Source organism: Cyprinodon tularosa, unplaced genomic scaffold (genome assembly GCF_016077235.1).
Source record: "Cyprinodon tularosa strain WSP-4 unplaced genomic scaffold, ASM1607723v1 ctg228, whole genome shotgun sequence".
NCBI classification, from domain to species: domain Eukaryota; kingdom Metazoa; phylum Chordata; class Actinopteri; order Cyprinodontiformes; family Cyprinodontidae; genus Cyprinodon; species Cyprinodon tularosa.
The window spans coordinates 1,059,825-1,074,282 of NW_024038851.1; the positions used below are offsets into that span (position 1 = coordinate 1,059,825).

Genomic DNA, 14,458 nt, shown 5'->3' on the forward strand with positions numbered 1-14,458 from the left:
AAAATACAGAAGATTGTTTTGGCAACTGCTTTAGCTTTGTGCCTCAAGACAGAAATAATAAAGCTAGACTTTAGAGACCTCATAAACTAGCACTCTATACATTGATTTAAAAGCTGTCTGTGGTGAGCAGGGTCTGCCTGTAATTGACCAAAGAATTCATTTGAATCTCTAGTCCTGATAATATGTAGTTACTCTGATTTGTATAGGTGTCCCACGTCTCCAAATAAATAAATCACAGAATACTGTGTTAACATATATTGCTAACAAAGTGTCATACTATCACATTAATCCAGTTGAAAGTTTACTCCACATCCAGTAGCCTGTCTGATTTTATCGTAAAGATTTTTGTTAAGTAACGTTTGTCTGTCACTCCAGTTCTATTCGCCTGGAGATTACTTTCACCAAAACATTTGATTTGCCTTAAAAAGTACTTAATTAATGAAGTAAAAAAAAAAGGTTTAAAATTTTCATTTTACAGTTAATGATTGTTAGAAGGTAGGTTAAAATACTCAGATAATAGCCCCATTTGCACTACCCTCTGAAAACCGATCCGTGCCGAGCTCAGTTCCTTATGACCATTTACACTCTAGCGGTTCCTGGTCTCCTAGTGACGAACTAAGGTACTACTGCTCTCTTGAGGTAAACAAGCTAACTAACATTGCGGCGCCCATAACATTCAGGAAGTTATGTTTTGTTATCATTGTGATATTTCGTTGTTTGAGGACAGTCAGGTGAAGAAGGCATCCTTTGCTAAATTTACTTGACAGAGTCGGCTTTTGGCAAGTGGATACAACAAACGATAGTCTAATCAGGAGTTACAGATGCAGGAAACAATGATGGACGTTGAGGCTCATCACACTGCTAAGCAGAATCACCTCGGGAAATCATGCGGCACAGTGGGGAAGCCAGTATTTTTATGAATGTCTGAAGTTTCATGATTACGGAGGCTGACTGTGGTGGTCTCTTTGTTATCTGAGAACTGAGCCTGAACTGAACCCCGCCAAGCCCTACTGATGAGCTAGTACCAGTTTAGCGCGGTTCAGTTGTGTTTTTCATGCCATTTACACTCAACAGTTATCTCGGTTACTGTGCTCGGACCGATCTCGGCACGGTTTCAAAAAGGTAATGTAAATGGGGCTAATATCTCTAGTTCAATTGTTTGTTTTTTTAAGTACTGGTTAAAGAAAACATTTAGTCAACAAATGAATTCCAAGCTTACAAGTGGCTGCTTGGTCGACCTTTCATTCCCAGCCCAACAATGGGCCCTCATCCCATAGCTTCGAGTTATTTACTACCTGAAATTAATTATTTCAATTGTTCCATAACTTCATTATTTTGAAACAAAAAGCTAAACCTAACTTTTTCTACTAAAAATATACTTTTTTTGGTGGGTAAGATGGATTCTCTCCTCCAGATCTGTCTTAACTATCCAACCCAAACAAAAGCTGATTGTGATTTATTTACATTATGTTTTTAAGAATTAGCCGTTTAACACTAAAATATATGCTCACTTTAAAAACTGAGAGTCTCTATGATGCAAACAGCCTTAGGACACTACTGTAATAAAACAAGCAGTGGGATAATAAAATAGTAACCTCATATGTTTGACCAATTTTTATGAGTAAAAGCTTTATTTTAGTATTTGTGAAATGCCTGCAAAAGTTTAAATACGTTTTGATTAATGAGTATTCATTTATTTCTCGTCAAACAGGATGAATGGAAAACATGTATGTTCAAATTTTGAATTTGTTTTATAATTTGCCAAGTTTGTTAAAAATGCCTTTTATTGTTTTGTGCTTTTTTCTCATAATATGTGTTTTATTTCCGTTTAATTGTTTTTTTTTTGCTTTTACTCCTTTGGCTGCAGCCTGAGCCGACCCAGAGATTCAGGCTGAGGTAACAAGCATGCTGTGTGCCAGCTAGAGTAGAAGTGCTTTAGTTGGCTTAGGCAGAAGGCCTGTGTGTGAAATGTTTAAAACAAAAAGCTTTCCCAACAACAGGTAAAGTCTGGGTTACTGTTCTTCATCTTCCTTTCAAGTAAAGTCTAAGATAAAGAAAAGATTTATTTATGTGCTTAGATGAAGTTTAGTAACTGTGTAAATTTGAAGTCATTTCATGTTGGCTCAGGTTGTTATGACTGATGATGACTTCTCCCATTTGTTTTGATTACATTTGTGATTTATAGAGTTATACAGCTAAACGGTGCGTCTGCTATGCATGATCACTCATTCACTCAATTATTCAAATTAAGTGTCAGTATTACAACTACAGTCTTAACCTCTCATGTCTTAATTTTACCAGCAATATAAATCAAACTACAACTTCTGCTTCCATAACATTTTGTTAGCAAATCCTGAACATCGAGTCTTCTGATGTAATTTATTATTACAGATATAAATGTAACATAAGACGCCTGAAAAATTACTGCCACAAGCATAATTGTTTGAAATTACTCCCCTTGGACTGAGAAATTCCTATTATCTAACATCTAACATAAAACTCTAACCTATAAAACTATAAAAAACTGTTTTCTTTAGAGTGGATGCAAAAAGTCTTGACAAATCTCTTTTTAAAGTAAAACAATAAGACAATGATGAATGTTTATAGAACATTTGTCCCTTTAATATCACCTGTTCATTTCATTTTAATGCAAAAATAAACTCATTATTAAAAATGCCTCTAATTAGCCTCAAATAAGACTAATTTCTTCCTCAGTTTTTTCTTTTTTCCTGATCTGTTCTTAGTCCCTTTTGAGAATATCTGCACAAATTAATCAAAGAATCTCCAAAGGTATCATTCAGGGCAGCAGAACAAAACAAATTTCAACACAATAAGTGGAGAAAATATGATGTAACAGGGACATTACCAAAACTCACTTCCTCTGAAGTGGATAAAAAAGGGAAAAGAAATCAGGTGAGAATAGCCACAATGAGCAGCAGCATTTCCTGTGCTGGGTGTCTACTATTTAATAATGATCACACTAGTTTCTTAGTTGCCTTGATTAAAGAGTAGAATTACAAGACTGAATAGCTTTTTCTACAAAGAAAACATCCCAAGTAGACGAAGCATGTCAGAAATATTAAGAAAAGAGAAACATTTTGGCACCACATTAATAATAAAACCTGACAGAGTGATGCATGGTGATGGCGGCATTATGCTTTGATGCTTATTTTTTCTTTAGCCTGAAATAACTCTTGTTAAGCAGGTGAAAATGTTGAACATTTGCAAATTCTATTCAATTTTAACCTTCAGGCTTCAGCTAGAAAGATGAAAAGACTCCCTTTATCATCCAAACTATACATCCAGGTTAATGGTTGGTCATACTCATAGAGCCGGTGCTTCGTAGTGAATCAGAGGATCCGGCTCCCCACCTGTTTCCTTTTAAAGCTAAGTCTTCACTCAGCAGCTCGGCTCGCCGTAGAACTGACTGCATTACAGCTTTGTGACCAATTAAACGTGAGGATATGGGATCAGACTATTTTGTGAAAACGAAGAGGAGGGTCAGACAAAAGGAGTTTACTTATTTCTGGTTCTGATCCGTGAATTTGTTTGCAGTGATTATTTCTTTTGTGTTGAATGAAAATATAGTTTTGATGAAATATTTCTAAAAACTAAGAATCTCTCTTTTGTAACTGAATAAATAGATAAAATTAGGCAAGTATAAGGCATTTCATTACATACAAAGCAGTCATATATTCCAACTTAAGCTAAAACATGAAACACAAAAGACACTTTTCCAAAATAAAAGCCAAATTTCCATTCCTAATTCAGATTTATAAAATAGTAATATATGTTTATGTGGATTAGCGCAGCGGAGCTTAGACCAAAATCTGATTTAAAATAATAGAATGATCCAGTCCTCGTAGATTTTGAGCGTTTTACAAAGAGCGAGTAAATATAAAGTACAAAAGTTCTTTCTTAAAGATTTAGTTTAAGGGTGTCTCTGACTTTCACAACCAATAAAGCTTTTTTGGTCTTATTTCTTGGTGCAGGTCACCAAGCAGGACATCTTATCAGGAGTGTGAGATGTTCATATCCAGTGGAGGCATGACTAAGAAAAATAATCAGATATTGCACTTTAGTTATACTACAGGGCATAGAGTACATTTCTGCTAATATACTATTTCAGTCCATTATTTATACAAGCTATAAAAAAGTTATTTCCAGTAACTAAGCTTCAGCTGCTGTGGGACAATGAAGTCAATTTTATTTAAAGGTCCTGCCTGATATTAAAGAAGTGATTGTTTATGATTGGGGGAGTGTTTGTTTCTGACTTTTTATCATTTCTATCCTGGAAATAATCTTTGAGGAATCAAAAGCTTGAGGTTTTGATTTTCAATAAGTCTTCTAGAATATTATAAAACTTATTCAGACATTCCAGATTTGTAACATTCGTAAAAAAGGCATGTAAGAGAGCAAATGTAGAATTAAAGCTGGGATGCATCAATAGGTTTGTGTCAAGAAATCTATAAAACCTGGATTATCTTCGTGGTTTAAAGACATTTCATACTTTAGTGTGTCCATTTCCATTCAGTTGTGCTTATCTATAGAGCTGAAATCAAACACTATTGTCAGCCCTAATAAGGTCTCACACAAAAATCTGAACTAAATTATTGTTGTAATGAAGGGCTCCATTTCCCGACTTATGACACCTCTGACTTTTGTAATACCGTATTTTCACGACTATAAGGCGCACTTAAACGTCTTTTTTTCCCCTCAAAATGTGTGGTGCGCCCTTTGGTGCGGTGCGCCTTATGTGTGTTGTAACTGCGACCTTTGAGACCACCTCATTGAGGAGATGATGAAAGAGTGACTGAATGTAAGGAGACCAGGTGTTTTTTTCCACGCATCACCATCGTTGCGTGCCCATCTCACAGCCGATGTGAAAAAAAAAAAAGGTGAATCAAATGAACGCTGTGCTCGCCGTTATCCCGGGGGTCTGACAAAGGAACTTCAACCGCTCGACATCGGTGTGAAGCGGCTGTTCAAAGTAAGGCTGCGAGCGGCGTGGGAGCGATGGATGACAGACGGAGACCACAGTTTCAGGATAAGTGGAAGGCAGCGCCGGGCAAGTTACGCCACCGTTTGCGGAAGGATTGTCGATGCTTGGACTAACGTGTCTGCTGGCTCTGTTGTTCAAGCTTTCGCAAAAGCAGGCATTATTTCTGAGGAGCCGCGCTGCACGGAAAGTGACTCTGACAGCGAAGAAGGGGAAATTGGCATGTCTGATTTAGCACAGCTGTTTAATTCAGAAACACTTTGATGGGTTTGATAAATAATTTGTAATAAATACATGAATAAAGCACAAACATACTCAGTTTTGCTCCCGCTCTATTTTTCTACCTGAAAACTTAATTCAACAGCAGCCTCTGGGCCGGGTCTCCTCTGCGTATACCGCGGTGGCTGGCAGGTGTTTTTTCATCTAAATAATCTAAATCTTGCAGCTATATTTGCTGTGATCAGTGGGAATAAAGTAGTTTTAATATGTTTTTAAGTGAGAAAGGCCACCTGAAAACTTAATTGCAGTCAGTTCATCCAGATTATCTATTTCTGTCGGAGGCGCTCAGACCCCACATACCAGCGGTGCACCGACAGTAGAAATCCCTTCAACAGCAGCCTCACCGCGGCGGCTGGCAGGTGTTTTTCATCTAAATAATTTAAACTGCAGGCACCAGGATACCGGCAATAAAAGCGAACATATTCCGTCGGCAGGTTTCAGGATTTTAAGTTAATTTAGGAGTGACCACAGCGCTGTGTTATCTGCTATGTGTCTGTCTCATGGCCAGCTCGCAGGTTTGATTAATACTTTGTAATAAATACATGAATAAAGCACAGTCATACTCAGTTTTGGGCCCACTGTATTTTTAAATACGCAGTAGAGCTATTTAAAGGTAGTAGAGGACATGTACCTGTATATAAAAAACGCGCCCTATAGTCCGGTGCGCCTTATGTGTGTGTTAAATACAGAAATGGGACACATAACTGAGACTGCGCCTTTTAGTACGGTGCGCCTTATGGTCAGGAAAATACGGTAATACTTTTTAAATTCCTCATTTTAAAGATCAGCTTAAATACTTAATATTTCCTGCTTCAACGTCTTTAATCAAAGAAAGCAGTCATGGCTTAATAACTATATGCTTCTTTACCATATAATATGTTTGAAGTCAAACATATTATATGTTTTAGAGAAGGTAATATTATATGTTTAGAGAAGGTAAACTTTAATTTGAGTATATAAGTTTACCTGTTAGAATTAGGGAGTTTAAGTGATTTATAGCAAAGCTGCCATGTTCATATTTAAATGGTTTTATATTGGCCTGTATTAAATATACACTCTTGTAGAATAAAGATGTAGCAAGAAACAACTTTTGGAGGAAAAAGCAGCTAAAAGGTTTACCTAATGAATGAGGCTTATACATTTAGGAAGGATTGTTTCTTCAGTATTTATGCCTTACAGTTGAACTATTGACATGTTCTGTATCCATGCATGTAAACCTTAAGTCACAATCCGCTTTATTGACTATGCTTTGCTAGTACTGGTTTAGACTAAATATTTAAGTATGCGACAGAAACATGCCTTGTGATTTTGGTCCATATTGACTTAATAGCGTCATGCAGTTGGTGTAAATTCACATAGAGCACATCCTTCTTGTTCCTCCATATCCCATAGGCTTGGACTGATCTCTAGCAACAATAGGCAGGTTGCTGTGTTTAAATGATGATCAGTTTGGGCTCAAAATGGGTAGAAAAATATCCCCCCATCATTATACACCACTACATCCAGGCTGGACCACTGATGCAAGGCTGGATGGATCATTTAGGTTGTCAGATTTAGACCTCTTTGTGCCACGTTCAAACTAATCCTCATTCTTCTTCATTTTAGACATATTTACCTAGCCTACGTGTATCTAAGAGGATAGACTCACTGTACAGTGCATGCACCAATCTTTATCTACAGCTATTACTGCTAATTACAGAGATGGCAGCTGTGTTGTTCACCATACTAGCAAATATGGTAATATTGTTCAAACCAATACTGAGAAATGCAAATCTCCTGCTCTGACCTCTATATAGTAAGAAAATTGCATAATCATCTAAGCTGCTCCATGATGCACCTCAGCTTAAACAGTTCTCATCGTCTGGAGCTGTTTTATAAACGCAGATGGAAAAGTGACAAAAGTTTATAGGAATCAGAGCAGACAAACCTCGTGGATTTAATCCAAAGCAGCAAATGCTTTTTTAAATTTTAAATTAAAAGGACAAGATTTGTGTCTCCACGTGGGAGTACAAGCCAGACAAATGCTTCAGGCATCTGAATACATCACCCTGTACAACCCTGATATGAGTTCTGCCTCACAGATCAAGGCAACATGTGTGCTATAGCAGAAAATAAGGATTTGCATCGAGCGAAGGATGTCCCCCTAACAGACACAGTTAAAGAAGAGAGAGGCCGCCTGTATTTGAGCAAGTTTTCAGATTTATTTAGTGAACACATCCAACCAGGAGGGATTTCTCTTTGTTTCTTCTCTGGCTTCAGGGTAGATCAGTGGCTAAAAATAATGAGATCTCAGGCTGTGATGCACTTGGACCTGCTTATTTATTTATTTTTTTCTTAAGATAAAAATGTAGCGTGACTAAGTGTGAGTGGTCAGGGCACACTGAAGGTCTAAATATATTTACAGTCAGTCTCACATACGGTTTGTTGCTGGTTCCTTTTATCTGCTGGAGCCTCATAAATGCAATATTTGATGTAGCTGTAAACAACAGAGTGCAGATGTTTTATTCAATCTGTATCTAATCTTTTTAAGTCTTTATCTTTGGCAAAAACATTATTTCCTTGATATGAGCTTTGAAGTATCAGGAAAAGTAAGTCATGAAGCATTGAAAGAAAGATAAGGATTCAAGTGAAAGAGCAGTTTTATTCCTTACAGTTATAGAAACACAAGGAGTACAGAAAACTATTAATAAAGATGAGGTAAAACAGAGTTGCTCATTTATTTAAAAAAATAAATCATTCTTCTCTTATTCCCCTTGGGTGATTTTATGGCCAATTTCTGAGCTTATTTTAAGAAAATACATGGCAAAAAGCAAAAATACAACATTTATCCAGTGAGCTGCAGGCTTACTGGTGAATAATGAACCTTTTAGAATTTTGAATACCAGATATCAGTTAGAAATAACAATGTTTCACACACCTTAACCCCATGTTACGCTGAAATCGGATGTTTCTATCCATCTTCAGCTTCTGCTTTGAAGCTGAAAAGTTTTTATTTGGTAACATGGCAAACATAAAAAAAAAGAACATCCATTAAATGTGTTCAGATAAAAAGGTCACAGTACAGGTAAAAGAGTTTTTACCAGTGAGGCTGCATAGCACCAGGATATTATTGGCTGCAGCTTTTTATCTCTAACAGAACCATTAGAGTTAACTAGATGATTGTTTATTTTCAGCCAAGAAAGACGTAAATGTTCTTAATGTAAAGAATAGTTTGAGTAAGTATTAACCACTTTACTGGGGTATTTTTATCATTTCTTTATTGAAAATATTTAACGTTAACGGCTAAAAAAACGCTTCAACTTTCCATTAAATTGCAACTTTAAGAGGGAAATTTGTTAAATTCAGTCTTATTTTTAATATTATACTTAAAGCTACAGTGTGTAATTTTCAGCGACATCTAACGTCCAGACTGCAGACCGCAGCAACATGAACATCTCCCCCCCACCGCTTCTCCCCCCCAACAGTACGGTGAGCGTTACGGGACAAAATGTCTTCCACGACGTCGGAATCACCTACCTTCTCAAGTGATGAGGTTTGTTTACATAGATAATTTTACAGATAGTATTTCATTAGTCTGTGTAGGGTATAGATTTCATGTAGACTTTAGATAATAAATATACCCGTTATTTTTTCTACGTCGTTGTGACGTTTTGGTGAGCTGCTTTGCATGGTGATATAAACAGACGAAGGAATTGTAGTCATTAGTTTAACAGCGAGATTGTGTTCGCTAGAAGAATATATATTCCCCGTTTACAGAGTCCAAGTCTTGTTTGTGGCACGGGGGTTACAAGGCGAGGGAGAGGAAGAGGGCGAGGGCGTGCAGCTAGGGCCAGGCGAGAGAGGGGTGCCAGCGGGGTGACTAGAGCAGAGGAGGAAAGGCTTGAAGATCTCCAAAGGAGCCGGAGAGAAGTAACCGAGGTATATATCCAGAAAATTATTTTACAGAAAATTACTGAATCATTACCTGTGAAACGTCAGGGACGTTGCTGAATAAGTATACTGGAGAGTAACAGCATCATCACGCAGCATGTTATTGTTTTAGACAGGTCTGAGCATCCTGTACTCCAAAAACTGCAGTGATATTAGACAATTGTGTGTATAGGATTAATTACCTGTCCAAGAGAAAACTGGCAACTTGAGCGTCACTTTGAAAACCTTTTTCCTCCATCAGTGACTTCCATCGTGTAAATGCCGTGCCAATGTTGATCCGTGTTTTTTGCCGTTTCTTCTCACGCTTGCGTTTATTCTCGTCGTGTTTCCGCTTCTTAGATGACGGGGGTTCGGTGTCCGCCGCTTTTCGTTGTGATACAGAGTAGGCATGATCCTCCATTCGTCTGATGTTTGGCCACACAGTGCCAAACAGTTTGCAAAGTCACTCACGCCTGCCGCCTTGTTCACCTTTCTTGTTACTGAGGCGCAGTATACCTGCTTCTTCTTCTTCTTTGGTTTCAGGCAGACTAAACGCTTCTCAGGCATAATACTGCCATCTACTGTTCAGTACCGTCTCAGTTAATCTCTCTCAACTTGCCGTAGTTATTTTCGAGCGTAATGGGAGATCTCGCAATCGCTAGTTTGTTGCCTCTGCGCTTGCTGTAGCGCAAATATGTCTGCCCCCATGGCTGCGAGACCCGCTCCTATGTAATTATAAATAACGAATTCTAAGGCAACGCAAATATTATGGTTAAAAGGCTGAGCTCGTAGGTGATGATAAATAACATAGTTATGTATAATATATTAAATTTCTGACTTTATATCCCTGTAATTATTACACACTGTAGCTTTAAGGTAATATGGATTCAAGTATTCTTGTTTTTGCACTTTAGACATCACAGGTAATATTAGAAATGTGTTTCATTGACCAGATGCAACATCTGCACTAGCAATACTTTTTAAACTACAGGGTATTGGCACATTTGAACATTTTTAGTCCAGATTTATTCCCCCTAAACATTTACAAAGTTAGATCAATTAGTAGCAAACACGTCTGATTGATAGGGATACAGTTTCACAGCTCATTAGTTTCCAAAAACAAGTTGATGGATGCAGAGGATCCACTTTATCACTGCAGCAGATGTGTCCACCTTGGAAAGACAAGCCTGAAAAAAAAAAATACTTTTCTCAGGATGTTTAAGACAAACAAAAATAACTTGGTTTGTGATTAAGGCTTAACATTTTAAAATGAACTGTTCTAATAAGTAAGACATGGACAGAGATGGCAAAAATACTCATTTTCCGTACTTGAGTAAAAGTACAGATACTTGTGTTAAAAAATACTCTGGTAAAAGTGGAAGTACTGATTAAACTTCTTTACTCAAGTAAAAGTAACAAAGTACAGGCTTGTAAATTTACTTAAAGTATAAAAGTAAAAGTAGAAACCACTTTTTTCATACCGTTGCCTACATTTTAAATGGATGTCTGCCAATAGGACTAGATCTCCGTTGTGTTCATTTTCAATCATCTCGTCGTCCATACTACTATCCTAACGTCACCGCCACCAAGCTGCAATGATTTGCTGCGAATGAATACCGCCGAATCTGTCGATTCATCTTGTAGTGGTGCGTCAAATGCAACGTAGATTCCCATCCAATTAGACTGAATTTGGTATTGATGACGTGAAAAATAATTACGGTAACTCTATTGAAATGATTCAAAACTAAAGTAACAAGCCAATTTTTTAAGAAGTAAGGAGTAGAAAGTACAGATATTTGTGTAAAAATGTAAGGAGTAGAAGTAAAAAGTCACCATAAAAATAAGTAGTAAAGTAAAGTAAAAATATCAGAAAAATCTACTTGAGTACAGTAACTAAGTATTTGTACTTCGTTACTTCCCATCTCTGAACATGGAAACGTATTCCCAGACATATGTGTCAGATGTGTCGTTCACCTCCAACGCCTACCTAAGGGTTAAAATGCTCAGTCTGACTTTAGCATTAGTGCTGAAGCAACACTAATTCCATTTGAATAAATCTTTGATTCTGGCTTAAACAAAAAAACGTTTTCTAAGCAATATAACCTTCCTTTAAAAGAAGAAGCTGAGGTTGTTATCCATAATTATCCATGGCTTATATATGGGTGATTCTCCAACAATCAAAGAATTTCTGTGCCAGACACACATTCATGTTTTTTTTTTTCATGCTGCATCACTACTTTGGTCCGTTTCACGAAGCAGGTTTAAAAAACTCAGATTCAAATCAGCAACTATAATTGATCTAGCCTAAAGTCAGGAATTGGTTCAATAAACTCCAAGTAGGTCCACTCAATTTCACAGGTGCATAACAAGTATGAAAAGCCATTATCAGTGGAGCCCCCATTCGACAAGTCACCAGAACAACAGGCAAAAGAAAGTAGCTATCTCACCCCACTGGAACTAGGGATTCTAATTAAGAAATAAAAAATTGAAAATGTTTTTAAAAGACAGAGAAACAACACTGCTGCAAAGGAGAGGAAGATGACGAAGGAGAAGATTGTTGCTCCTCTTAAAGTGTAAGTTTATATGACGTAGACTATAGCAGGCCGTTTTTACATTTATTAAAAGCACTCCTCTCTGTGGTTCGATTTGTAGATCACTAAAATAAGATTCTTCCTGATCAAAATCACTCTCCTAGACCTAACTGTTGTAATATATTTTCTAAATTATATTTTTGCAGCAGAAACTGAATTTCAGAAAGCAAAACAACTGAATCATACTAGTAAGAATCAAGTTTTAAATACCTAGAAATAGTTGCACATTTTAAGTGGCCATTTTAACATTTATCAACTTGACTTAGTATGTATTTATGATATTTAAAATGCATTTCTTCATAGTCAAAATGGTATAAATGATGACCAGTAACAATGCTAATATGGAGATCTGAAATTAATTTCTTCATAGCCAAAATGTGACGGTCAAACCCATGGCCACACCTTTATTTAATCCATACACATACTTTAGTTTGCAATAAAACTTTATTCTTAGGTCAAATACATGTGTTCTATTTGCAAGCACGCACATTGAGTTCACTGTATGTTTTTGTAATCATTCTTATTTCTTTCTGTTTTTGTTACCCATCTGTTTCTGACCTTCTATGGTGCCTATGGAGTTTGGCCAGACAAAAGGTGGCAGCCAGGGCTCAGATCTGCTAAATGCAGGAGGGGAAATTGGACTGTTCCATCAGCTGATGTTAGAAGGGGGGAATTAGATTTTTCCTTTTCTATTCCAAACACCTCATATATCCTTTGAATGTACACACACAAAAATATATATATATGTTGTGTATTTTGAGTATATTTTATGCCAACTCTAAAAAAGAGATTAGTATCCTAATATGTCATTAGATTTTAAAAGAAATGCTAGACATTGTCATTTCCATCACCATATATAATATAATGTTTATGGAATTCCATTAAAGCCAGTATCAGTTTAAGTTTCTAAACATTGTGATGAAGTAGAACAAATCAAAATATGTATTTGGTTTTCTAACACAAAATACCATGAGCAAATCTGACTATAGTGGGAGAATCACCCACATAGTTAGCCCCAAACTATTTACAAGATTTAGATGAAAACTATTTATATTCAGTCAAGAAAAATAAATGAGAAAGATTCATCTAACATTTAGCAAAGTGATGTGGATGGATGGATGGATGGATGGATGGATGGATGGATGGATGGATGGATGGATGGATGGATGGATGGATGGATGGATGGATGGATGGATGGATGGATGGATGGATGGATGGATGGATGGATGGATGGATGGATGGATGCGTGAACCCATCTTTAGCCCTCTTTATATTCAGAGTCTGTTTTATGACTTCTGTGTTCAGACCAGCTTCCAATCTCACCTCTGAATTGTTAAACTGCACACAACCTCAACTCTCCTCCCCACGCATTAAATCAGAGCTTTTTGCATCTAGACATTGGGTCCTTTTACTGAAGAGATTATGTAGCAGAAATTGCAGGTGTGCATTTTTTAATATTTAGCAGGATCTGTTGCTTTCTCCCACCCTAATGGTCAGACGGCTGATTTTTAGCAGCACTGAGTGGTGCTCAGCGGGTGGATGGACCGGAACCGTCTGCCTGTGTGACAGAGCGGCTGCAGGCTGGCCTCTAAGCCTTACACATAAACCCAATGTGTCTCCAACACCTGGTGCGCGCTGCCCACGCTGGCCGTCCCTTTGATATGCATGTTCGTGCGTTTGCATGTTTTTAGCCCAGAGCGAGTAATCCTGCTAACAGAAGCAAGCAGACGCTCCTCAATGGCAAAGCGCTATAAACCGCTGTGTGACCTGGATAAAATGTCCACTTCACTTGCTTTACAGTTTTCAATATTTCTCTGGTAACTCCCACAGATGCCGCTGTCAGGAGTAAGCTCTGAACCGGTGGATTTCTCAGACTCTGTTGCTGTGGATACAAACCGGCAAGATCAAGACCTTCTCCTGCAACAAGAATGTTTTTATTTTTTTCTCACATGTTGATTAGTTGTTTTTTTTTTGTCTGCTTAAAAGAAGTGTTGTGATTAAGGTGGGAAACGATGTTAACTGTTTCTATTGAAAATCCACCTGAAGCTGCATTAAACCTGTGATCTGTTGCTCAGCCATGAATCACGTGTCCCGTGTGCTCCTGCATTTGGATTCCAATTAAACATGTGTCTATGTGACAAAAGCTTATTAAAGCAAACCTCAAAGGCCTCGTGTGTGTGAAGTTATTATTTCTTTGGATGTGATATGAGCCAGTGAGTCAGGAAGCCACTGGGAAATGCATTTTACATTAATATTTGCTCCTACTTTGTCTGATATTGATACGTGCGGAGTGAGAGTTTCAGTTTATTAGGTACAATTTAACATACATTTTAATAGATTACAGGGATAAATGCAGATTTTAATATTGGTTGATACACATTACAGCAGTATGAATTGAACCTGGTAAGTATTCTGTATGCGTCTCGTTCGTGAAGCTCATGCAGAGCTTCACGAGGAGACAGGAGGTTAAGCTCATCCAGAGCTTTCACGAAGAGACAGGAGGTTAAGCTCATCCAGAGCTTTCACGAGAGGCAGGATTCCTGTGAGGCAGAGACAAGGAAGAGTTAGAATCTGATCTCACACTAGAGATAACAAAGATTCTTCAGTAACAGAGGCTCAGGAAGCTAACCAACTAAGATCAACACTGCGGCGTGGAATCCAGGTCTGAAGGCAGCTTAAA

At 37.5% G+C, this 14,458-nt stretch overlaps 1 protein-coding gene across 2 annotated transcripts in view; it reads left to right on the plus strand.

Annotated features, from left to right (window-relative positions):
• Positions 1-13,946, plus strand: part of macrod1 (mono-ADP ribosylhydrolase 1) — a 228,923-nt gene extending 214,977 nt beyond the window's left edge. The window contains exons 10-11 of one of the 2 annotated variants that reach the window (XM_038286533.1): positions 1,868-1,896; positions 13,609-13,946. In XM_038286533.1, coding sequence (XP_038142461.1) covers positions 1,868-1,872 — 5 coding nt within the window. In that variant the 3' untranslated portion in view covers positions 1,873-1,896; positions 13,609-13,946. The remainder of the gene's footprint in view (positions 1-1,867; positions 1,897-13,608) is intronic. The other variant, XM_038286532.1, reaches the window with a different exon arrangement.
• The last annotated feature ends 512 nt before the right edge of the window (positions 13,947-14,458 follow it).